The following is an 11,925-nucleotide window of genomic DNA, read 5'->3' as shown; positions in this document are numbered from 1 at the left end:
CTTAATCGGTCTCTGCTACTCGAATCCTATAAGAGAGAGAGAGATTTTTTTTTATTTTAGTTTTGTATTTTAATAAAAAGAATATATTCATATTTTAATTATCACATCATTAGTGGACTTATGAGAACCGTTTGATGTAGCTAAATTCTAAAGGTTGAGAAAAAATGTAAAAATATGTGTCTCTTAATCCTGACCCTAGTGATTGAGGTTCTATTTTGCTTGATACATGTCAAGTAAATTAACTGGTCCTTCTGTCTTGTTTTTTGTTTTTGCTTTTTTCACTCATGCATTAAGCTTCAAATCAAGCTAGGCTAATACGGCTTATATCAAAAATCAAAATGATATGTAATTTGAGCTTTCGATTCCATGCATGACTAATCAGGAAAGATCGAACCGAGCGAAGCATCGATCTATGTGCATAAACTAATTGATATATATATATATAGAGGCCCGATCAAGGGCGGACGTCCGCACTGTCGCTAAAGTGCGGACGTCGATGCAGCAGGCGGCTTCCAGGCGGCACCTCACCTGGGCGGAGTTCGAGGTCGGAGGAGGTCGGGCTTGCCGGTTTCTGGGCAGCCACCTCACCTGCAGTTGCAGGTTCTGTGCAGCACAGCAGAACCGTCGCCGGCGACTCCATCGGACCGCAGACCCCTCCGCACGACCCCCAGCATCCCTCCGGCAAGCCGCGCCCCGCCGTCGCCGCTTAATCGAGGCCGGAGCAGCGACGTCCGCACTTTTTCTGGGTTGCGGACGTCCGCTCTCGAACGGATCTGTATATATATATATATATATATATATATATATTCAGCATGATTTCATGCACATGTCTCAATAGATCCAATAGTAGAACTGTAAGAACAGTACTTTCGTTGTGTTGTAGTCCGATCTCTCGAAAAGTCTTTCATGATAGTGTCGGACAACTTGAATAGCCTTCTTCTATATATCATGGTGAAAAATTCTGAGAAAATAAGCCCTTCAGGCCTTCATCATTTATTTTATTCTTTTAAGAATACATTCCACATAATTTTTTTAATAATGTTTTCAATTATGTACGATGTGAGTCTTGAAATGACGAACGATAACGTTGATTTAGATATAAATGATGTTGTTGACAATGTTACACGGCCCATTATTCATTTTATTTTCTCATGCATAGAACATTTTTTTTTTTTTGGATAAAAAGAAACCAAGTTACTATTCACCAATCAATTCAATTTGCTATATATAACGTCAACAAGACTTGGAGTTATTTTTTACATGAAACTGCGAGAGAAAAACCCGTTTGACCATACCTCATTACTCCTCCTCCTTCTGTCGGCGGCGCCACCCATCACAGCCACCGCTTGTACCACAACCACCATCGTAAACGAAAAGGAAACCTACGACGCCGTTGGCCCGTTGTCATTGTTACGTGGAACACGAACGTAAATGTGACATTGTATTTGATCACATTCCATGACAAAACGAACAACCCATCTCCATTTTCCAATGTGGATTTGTTTCGTTTGAAGGTGTTTGATCCGGTTTTGCAGCTTTTCTGTTTCGGCGTCAATGGCGGCAATTGTGAAGGAGATCCTGGCCCGGCCGATCCAGCTGGCCGACCATGTCACCAAAGCCGCCGACGAGGCACAGTCTTTCCGACAAGACTGCTTGGAGCTCAAATCCAAAACAGAGAAGCTCGCCGGCCTCCTCCGCCAGGCCGCGCGTGCGAGCAACGACCTCTACGAGCGTCCAACACGTCGCATCATCGACGACACCGAGCAAGTCCTCGAGAAGGCCCTCTCTCTGGTCATCAAGTGCCGCGCCAACGGCATCATGAAGCGCGTATTCACCATCATTCCCGCCACGGCGTTCCGAAAGACGTCGCAGCAGCTCGAGAATTCCATCGGCGACGTGTCGTGGCTGCTCCGCGTCTCGGCCCCCTCCGACGACCGAGACGACGAGTACCTCGGCCTGCCGCCGATCGCCACCAACGAGCCTATCCTCTGCGTCATTTGGGAGCAGATAGCTATTCTTTACACCGGCTCGTTGGAGGAGCGCTCGGATGCGGCAGCCTCTCTGGTTTCATTGGCCAGAGACAATGACAGATACGGAAAGCTCATCATCGAGGAAGGTGGGGTCCCACCGCTGTTGAAGGTAGCTAAGGAAGGGGGAAACAAGGAGGGCCAAGAAAATGCAGCTCGTGCGATCGGCTTACTAGGCCGGGACCCTGAGAGCGTGGAGCAGATTGTGCAATCTGGGGTTTGCCCGGTGTTTGCGAAAATACTCAAAGATGGTCACATGAAGATTCAGGCAGTTGTGGCCTGGGCGGTTTCGGAACTGGCCGAGCACCATCCCAAATGCCAGGATCCGTTTGCGCAGAACAATGTGATAAGAATGCTGGTGAGTCATCTCGCGTTCGAGACCATCCAGGAACATAGCAAGTATGCAATCGCTAGTAAGCAGAACATGTCGCTTCATTCGATTGTGATGGGGAATAATAGTAACAGGCCCGATATGTTGGTTGAGCATAGTTCTTCTGGTCATGTTCCGCATCCGATAACAGGGAATCATCAGGTATCTAATCAGATGCAGAATTTGGTGCAGACTCTGGCAAAGAATAAGCCAACTAATGCTGGAGGGGGAGCAGCTCACAATCATCACCATCATCCTAATTCGCAGGGCAATGCAAAGCCGCACCACCACGGTCAAAACCCAGCTAATGTTTTGTCCGGGAATAGCCTTAAGGGGAGGGAGTACGAAGACCCGATTACCAAGGCTGAGATGAAGGCAATGGCGGCAAGGGCGCTGTGGAAGCTTGCTAAGGGGAATGTCACTGTCTGCCATAGCATCACAGAGTCAAGGGCGCTTTTGTGCTTTGCGGTTTTGATAGAAAAGGGTACTGAGGATGTTAAGAGGTATTCGGCTTATGCGTTGGCGGAAATCACCGCGGTAGCAGAGCAGAATTCGGACTTGAGGCGCAATGCCTTCAAGCCTACTTCCCCTGCTGCCAAGGCTGTGCTGGAACAATTGTTGAGAATCATAGAAAAGGCGGATGATGAGCTTCTTATACCTTGCGTACAGTCTATTGGGAACTTGGCAAGGACTTTTCGAGCAACAGAAACAAGGCTAATCGGGCCATTGGTGAAGCTGCTTGACGAAAGAGAACCAGAGGTTTCTGTTGAGGCTGTGGTTGCACTCATCAAGTTTGCATGCACCGACAATTTTCTCCATGTCAATCACTGTAAAGCAATTACAGATGCAGGAGGAACCAAGCATCTAATTCAGCTGGTTTACTTTGGAGAACAAATGTTGCAGATTCCTTCATTAGTTCTTTTATGTTACATTGCCATGCATATTCCAGATAGTGAGACACTTGCTCAGGAAGAAGTGCTTATTGTGCTGGAATGGTCAACAAAGCAGGCTCATCTTGCTAATGAACCATCAATTGAACCATTATTACCAGAAGCCAAAAGTAGGTTGGAGCTTTACCAATCCAGAGGTTCAAGAGGATTTTATTGATGTAATCAAGGTGTAAAATATTAACTGTTTAGGGGAATATTAAAAACTTGCAGTGTTAATGTTTTGTTATCTTTATTCTCTTGAGGTGTACATAGCTAAGTTGGTTAGCATTGTTGTGATTCTGATCATCACTATATCTGTCGCAATTTTGTTTAGGAAAAAGCCAAATTCGATGTGTTACATTAATAGATTTTCATTTCTAGCTAGCTAGTTCCTTTTCTTTTTCAGATTAATGAAATTATAGAAATTTAACTATTTACTTGTAAACAGTGTGGTTAAGCCCAGATGGTGTGGGAAAAGGATTGAAACCTATTCTCACAAAGTAGAGTTTCAACCTTGATTTGTTTTGTACTATTGTTATATATGTTAGTTGTACTGAGATATATTTTTACAGCAGAGCTCATGCTCTCACGCCTCTCACGCTTGCTACCTCAACTCGAGCAGCTTCTTTATTTTCTCTTGTTAATCTTAGTCTACAGGAGAAGCGGATTTGGGGATCCGATCCCGGTTCCAGCTTCCAGTTTTCAGCACTTTGTATCATGTTTGATAGAGTAGTCGCACAATTTATCACCCCTAATCGGAGACTCGGAAGATATATGACACATTTTAATATGATATGACGATGTTTTTCATCTTGCATAGCTGGTTGCACTTGCACCTATTACCGAATACATAACTTTCTCAGGACGTACTAGAGAAGACAGAATTCAAAATGCAGAGGCATCGCACCGAGGATTCAACTATTCGAGCTTGTGCAAATCTGACTTTCTACGGGTTCTTCATAGCCATCAATTATTTTCATGTTTGAGGCAGCCTGAAGAAACAGATGGTCCCAGAAGCCATTAATGTCTGAAAGAAACAACTCTTTCTCGTACCTATTTGGAATTTTGGATCCTATAAGATCAAAAGAGAAAGACTTGCGTGGGGCACCTGCACCGCCACGTGGTGCGGCAGACCAATCACCACCCAACATGGGAGTTTTTTGGATATTGTACATTTAGGGAGCAGGGACAGTTTTGGAAAAGAGAAAAAAATTTCTTTCTTCTGATTGGGCGTCCCTAAAGCCACGTGGTAGGGAAACCCCTACTTAAGAATTTCTCAAATCAAAAAACAAAACTTAATGATCCATGGGCAACCCCCATAGCACATTAGACAGAATCATAAACAGTTTTGTATGGAGTACGTTCAAACTTATTGTGGACTTAGCTGTTCAAACCTTTCCCATCGACAGACTATACTCCTACTACAAATTCATGACAGAGCCACGTCATCCAGTCTTCCATTTTTTATGTAAAATACAAATTTTTTGATACAGCTGTCCTTTATATCCCTCAATTATTTGAACATGCCATCAACAACACTTTCTCGGAAACTCTGTATTCGTTTTCTTGTGATTATGTAGTGTCGGGGCACACACAGGATATCGGCATTGTTAACCTATTTCTCGATCTAGCAAACAAAAATAATGAGGATTTAGACCACACTAATCAAGTTTGTACGTCCAACTTTGCATTAAGGTTATGATTTGATCGTTGTCATATCTAGTTGATTGACCTTGTTATTGTACTACGATTATGTGGTGGCGTCACGGTAGACATATGTTGAGATTAGAGTTTTGAGAGTTGATGGTGTCTTTCCACATTTACCTTGTTTTTTCTGAGCCTTTGCTCAGATGCGAAGCTCCTCGCCTCTTGTTTTTCCCTTTCCTAAGCTCTATCTTTTTCTTTTTTTTAAAGTAAATATCGTCTTATATAACTTGAGCCAAATGACGCATTACATACTTTTTCACTGTCATATCAAGATATATAAGAAAATATAGTACATAGGATCAATGGCGGACCTAGAATTTTAATTTTGTGGAGGCGAGGTTTTTGGTTAATATGTGTTGCACCCGATGAGTACAATGAAATTTAGAAAGAATATATATATATATATATATATATATATATATATATATATATATATATATAGAAAGCCGTTCGAGAGCGGACGTCCGCAACCTAGAAAAAATGCGGACGTCGCTCTTTCGGCCTCGATCGAGCGGCGACGGCGCGGCGCGCTTGCAGGAGGGACGCTGGGGGTCGTGCGGAGGGGTCTGCGATCCGGTGGAGTCGCCGGCGACGGTTCTGCGGTGCTGCACAGAACCTGCAACTGCAGGTGAGGTGGCTGCCCAGAAACCGGCAAGCATGACCTCCTCCGACCTCGAACGCCGCCCAGAAGAGGTCTGGGACGCCTCCGGCCTCCCTCCGGCCAGCCCCGCGCCGCCTGGAAGCCGCTGCTACATCGACGTCCGCACTTTAGCGAAAGTGCGGACGTCCGCTCCTGATCGGGCCTCACATATATATATATATATATATATATATATATATATATATATATATATAATGTAGAAAAGCTATAACTATGTGTTGAATTTCATTTTGAGTGGGGGCTGCCCTTGATTTTTATTAAACTTTTTCATAGCATATATGGTAAGTACGTTAATTATATGTAAGTTTGCAAAGTTGAGTGGCTGCAGCAGCCCACACTAGGCATGAGCTAGGTTTGCCAATGCATAGAATAGCACCACTTATTGAACATCCAACTCTCACTTATTTCAAGCAAGTCTATTATACTATCAACAACATTCGCATAGTAAATTTCTGGTTGAATGAGAAATAGAAAAAAAATATTAAAAAAATAAGAGAAATAGAAAGAGAAAGACAATAAGTAGAGGATAAATGGAAAGTGGAAGATAAAGATGATAAATCAAGGAGATGGGGTGATGATGCTCATTTTGCTTTTCAGGTAACACCTTAAGCCTCTAAGAGCCCCAACAACTAAATTTTTTACCCATCACCTCTATTTCTCATCTTCCTAGCACTTTCTATTTATCCCCTATTCCAAAATTTCAAATCTTTTGAGGAGTTTTGGTGTTTTTTGCTTGGATGGGTTTTTGTATGGTCATCATTGATTTTGAGTCTATATTTTTCATTTGTTGTTTTCCATTCCGATTCTTTTTGTCGATGCATTCTGTACGTGTTGGTGGAAAATGTAGACTACTTAATTTTTCTTAAATCTTGATTGAAGGTGTGTTGTAGATAGGTCCATACATTATTTTCTTTTTGGGCCATTATCATTTGTGGGCTTAGGTTTACTATTGAAGTTGGTTTTTTGGTTTTTCCCCTTTAGAACTAATATGGCACTTGGCCATCATTATTTGTGGGCTTGGGTTTACTATTGAAGTTACTTTTTTAGTTTTTCCAATTTAGAAATAATATGGTACTTGGCTTGAGCACATGTAAGTAGTTTTTGTTGTTCACATAACCAGTATAATAATGTGATAAATAAAATGACTCGAAATACTTTTACATGCAAACATATGCAATCTATGGTATTTTTAGCTCAATGAAGAAAACTCATTTGGTGTTAGTATAGTTTATCTATCTACCACAATCTGATTCAATGTGGTTTAAGAATGAAGTCCAAATGATGAACAACAACATAACTACTCTTTTTTGTTAAATATGAACTATCAAACACATGATGTGTGTAATACTAGTATATGCATGTCACATTTTTCAAAACGAGAAAAAGAATTGATATTTTACCAACAATAACGAGCACAAATCGCTTAGGGTTAGATTAGTAGTCGTGGTGGAGGCATGGTTTATCGGACAGCTTCTAAAACATTTGAGGGAGGTATGGCTGCAAACCTGCTTCTCTTCTAAGTGGCTTCACCTTATTGAGCATTAGTATCACATCAAAGTAAAATAACAGCTATTCCACCAGCAACGATGTAGAATGAATGGAGGAGCTGATTGAGGAGTAGATGGATTGGCGCAATAAAGGAAAAATGAAAAATCAGTGTTGTGCAATTTTGGGTTCTGACCTCCGATTATATGTACTTTTCTGAAGTCAAACGTGTTTTACCTCGTTAATGGGCTTTTTGGGGCTTCAAGGTCTAATATTTGCGTTTTTTTTTTTCTAGACTTTTATTTAGTTTGGTTATTTTTAATTTGGACCCATGGACTTGATTAGGCCTTTTACTGGACATTTATTGCTGTTAAACTCATCTTTCACATAATCAATTATCAAGAAAATCAAAAAAAAATTTATAAATTTTCTGGTGGACTCTAGATTTGATCTCTTAAGGTTTATGCTTGTTACTATGACATGCGTTAACCAAAGTGTCCCAAAATGAAGAAGAGCACTTCGCAAGCGTGATTCCATTCAGAGAGAGAGAGAGAGAGAGAGAGAGAGTTTGTGTGTGTGTGTGTTTTAGCACAAATTTCATTTTGGCAGAAAAATATCATTTTTACTAATAAATTGTTCTCTTTGGTGATTTCTAGTCACACCACACATCTTGTTGTCACATTAACATTTTGTTGTAGATTTTTCAATTTTGCTGTCAAACCCACGCCTCCAAGTCTCCAACACCTTATTCACTTTAACCTGAGCTCCGCCATACTTAATGGCAATAGCATTGGAGCTCCGCCTACAAAAAGAAAATGTGATTTGTAAATTTTGCAAAATTCCGACTAGCAATTATGAGACAGAAAGTAGTTTGTATTATATTTTATTTTAGAATATAGCAATATATGTCACCCATATAAAAATAAGACACTCGAACAAACTTCACAAATTTCTATCTATTAGTGAATCAAATAAAAGAAAATAAAGTTTAATGATAAGTGTCACTAAACTTCTATCTAATAGTACATCAAATAAAGGAAAATAAAGTTTAACAATAAGCATCACTGTTAAGTGTGGCATGAGGATGTCATTGGTGATAATAGACTTGTCACTGAAAGTTCTAGTAAATAGACATATCGTTTATAAATACACATGCAGTTTCGGGACTCCAACATCGATCATGTACGTGAACAATCTCGGCACAAGAGGTGGTGTGAGGATTCAAGCGTGACACAGTCCAACTAGAACCTCAGTCCCCAAGCAATGATCATCTTGATCGAGAATCCAAGGCTGGAGCCTCCCAAATTGACGCAGCCCTGTGTCATTTATCATTTCTTTCCTATTCCGTGGAACTTGAATAGATGGAGAAGAAGACAGGCTACAGATAACAGAACACTATAAAGGGTAAACAAAATTTATTGTAATTGTTTCTTGGCTGGTAAAATTTAATATTCACCCCAACTTCTTAAAGTTAAAAGGATAAGAATGGCCACAGCTGCATTCAACCTCAACCAATCAACCCTGTGGACTGTGGTAGTAGTACGATTCTACTCTATCCCAGTTCTGCAGAAGTGTATTTGACCAAAGAATCAAAGATGCCAGTCTGCGTCGTTGGACCTCAAAACTAGTTATCACAAATCACATCATTAACCCCAAGAATCTCCCCCAAAACTGGAAGAAACGTCTTTTAATGATTTACTCCATTTTAGGTATACAAGTACAGAAAAAAATTGGAAAATACTGGATTGATTAAACCTGTTCACAGTAAATATTGGATTAATTAAACTTGTTCTTCAATGATTAGGGCGAGTCATTGAAATTAATCCAGGTTTATCCAACTTGATGTTTCCCATTTACTTATGTTTTTTTTAATCATGTTGATCTTTTTTTTTAGAATAAAAATCTTTTATTGAAAATAACTAAGATTACATAATATGAGAATGACCGGTGGTGGCCATGAACTCCCCACTCTCCTCCCTAAAAACCAAACTAGTTACGGGTTCGTCATTAAGTATGACATCCATGAGCCAAAAGAGCCCAACCCCTAACCAACTATATCGCCCAACCTCACAGTCTACAGATAATCCCGAGAAACTCGAAAACACCTCATAGACAACCGCCAGAAAAACCAGTGCCCTCTTCCACACCGTGTCCAATTGAAACCAGACCATGTGTAAGGATCGCTTGTTAGCACATTGACCATAAGATAAAACCGAAAATAAACCAACTCGTCCCCAGGAAAGACACCACATCCATAGCACATCAATTTGACCCAACCCTAGCTCAAACGAGTAGGGACCAACTATTGACCAAAGTAACCTAACCAACAACCTAACTAAAAACAAGACTCTAACTAAAAGAAAATAGTCGCCGCCTCAGTACTCCTCATCCTTGTCATCAGGTGACCCACCGATAGGCCACCACCGCAGCCCCATGTCTTCGATCTCCCCAAGTCGAAGGTGCCTGAACCATACAGCAAACCACACCAAATCTATCACCAAGAAATCGATGAAAGAATCATTGTGCCTTGCCTCTACTATGCCCACCAGCTTGAAAGCCCAGATCCACCAAAGCTGCCACCTCCGTCTAGAGACCCACCGTAGAGTAGAAGTCAGTGTTATACGATCCATGGCATGCCACCGCCATGATCTGGCCTCTGACCACTTTCTCCACGCCGACCGCCACCCATCCGTCTTCCACACTGATGATGCCACCTGAGAGAAGCGAAGAAAAGTGCCCAGCCTTGACCAGCGAAACGAAGAACAGAGTAGGACCCCTGAGATCCCAAGACCCCGTCCGAAATACCCGCCACTCGTCGATGAAGTAGGGAGCCATGGCCGACGCGGGGGCGCCGCCAGACAAGCTGACAAATTTCGTTAACTCTCTCCAACCCTAGTTCTCTCCTGTTTTGTCGGTGCTCAATCTAGATGAAGTGTTGTGGCTATATATTATAACCTATATCATGTTGATCTTAATTATTTCAAACTTGTAAGTCCATTCTTTTGACAAACATGGATGACTAAAAACTCTTCCATTTGATTTTTTTTTCTTTGGCAAAGTTCATCGTTAAATGACATTTTTAAATATGACATTGTTTGGAATGTAGAGGGATCTCGTTAATCACACATGGTGTGTGACTCTGGGTTGGCGAGGATAAAATTGAGTTTTCATAACGGTCAAAGTCATTAAAGGCGTATCTGACAAATGAGGAGAGATGTGTAGAATTAACATTGAACTTATTGTGAAATCGAATGCTAGAATGATTAATTGGATTTTTCATCAATAATAACAGCGAGTCATAAATTAATTCAAGTTCATCCCACTTGTAATCATCGATTTTTTCACACTTATTTTATGTTCTTATAATCACGATGACCTTAATTTGTATCAAAATTGTATATTATCTGTAAATGAGGTATTAAAACATAAATATTGTTCGGAATATAGATTGTAAGATAAAATTTCGTTAATCACACGTGAAATGTGGCTCGGGGTTGGTGAGAATAAAATTGTTTTTTGAAACGTTCAAAGGTATAAAAGCGTATCTGACAAATGAGGAGAGGTAGGTAGAATTAACACTGAATTTATTACGAAATCAAAATACAAAAGTGATTCATTGAACTTGTTCATCAATAATAACAGCGAGTCATTGAAATTAAATCAAGTTCATCCCACTTGTGATTAACGATTTCTTCACATTCATTTGATATTCTTATAATCACGAAGACCTTAATATGTATCAAATTATGTTCTTGCTTCCAATATACATGGATATTTTTCAAAAATTATCTTTAAATGAAGCGTATACATTGTATGATAACAGCGAGTTATTGAAATTAAATCAGATTCTTCCCACTTGTGATAAATGCTTTATTTTTTATTTTTTATTTATTTATTTTATATTCTTATAATCATGAAGACCTTCATATGTATCAAGTTATGTTCATGCTTCCAATATACATGGATATTTTTAAAAAATTATCTGTAAATGAGGCGTTAAAACGTATTGTTTGGACTATATATTGTAAGATAAGATTTCATGAATTACATAGGATTCGGGGTTGGTGAGGATAAAATTAGACCTCAAAACGTTCAAAGTTCAATAAAAATGTATCTGACAAATGAGGAGGTAGGTAAAATTAACCTGGAATTTATAATGAAATGCATTATTAGCGCATTACTCCAGGACGGTTTAATCCAATTCATTGGAAAAGACCGGAGTCACAAGACGCAGGATATGACCTAACCCTGCAGATATGCTTTGACCGTCAATTGACCGTCTTGACCAGTCTTTTGTATTCCCACTTTTGAAAACGGGAAAACGACAAATTTCCCCAAGCAGGGACATTGCAGTAATTTCCACAGACAAAAGCATTTTATGGAAATTAATCCCAAACATTTTATGGGAATTAGTTCTTCCTTTTTTAAAATACTCAGCATTTAAAGCAAATTCCCAATTCCAAAAATGACCCCGCTCTCTTCTCGTACGTGGAAAACGAAGATATTTTGGATAAAGGAAGGGGAAAAGTCGAAAAGGGACAAGCGATGGACTATTCGTGTATTCTATCCCAAATCCGAATCCAACCGCAAATAAAAACCCTAGAAAATAAAAAATATCCCCAGCCGTCGGATCCCTGATTTGGGCTAAAAAAAACCTAGGGGACCCTCCGCCCTGGGGCTGACGTGGCACCCAGACCCTTTCCAAGATTTTGATGTGTGTATAAGTAGCTGTCAAACCCTCAAGGG

At 40.3% G+C, this 11,925-nt stretch overlaps 1 protein-coding gene across 1 annotated transcript; it reads left to right on the top strand.

Moving 5' to 3' along the window:
- The first annotated feature begins 1,147 nt into the window (after positions 1-1,147).
- On the top strand, positions 1,148-3,573 carry LOC133741202 (uncharacterized). Its single transcript, XM_062169139.1, has one exon. The coding sequence runs from the start codon at positions 1,555-1,557 to the stop codon at positions 3,502-3,504; it is 1,950 nt and encodes a 649-aa protein (XP_062025123.1). The 5' UTR covers positions 1,148-1,554; the 3' UTR covers positions 3,505-3,573.
- The last annotated feature ends 8,352 nt before the right edge of the window (positions 3,574-11,925 follow it).

Source organism: Rosa rugosa, chromosome 3, assembly GCF_958449725.1.
Source record: "Rosa rugosa chromosome 3, drRosRugo1.1, whole genome shotgun sequence".
NCBI lineage: Eukaryota > Viridiplantae > Streptophyta > Magnoliopsida > Rosales > Rosaceae > Rosa > Rosa rugosa.
Note: the sequence above shows the minus strand (reverse complement) of the source record. Positions and strands in the feature narration are given on the sequence as shown.

What these genes read in the sequence shown, in the direction of transcription:
- LOC133741202 (XM_062169139.1), top strand. Translation starts at nt 1,555, where the DNA reads ATGGCGGCAATTGTGAAGGAGATCCTGGCCCGGCCGATCCAGCTGGCC.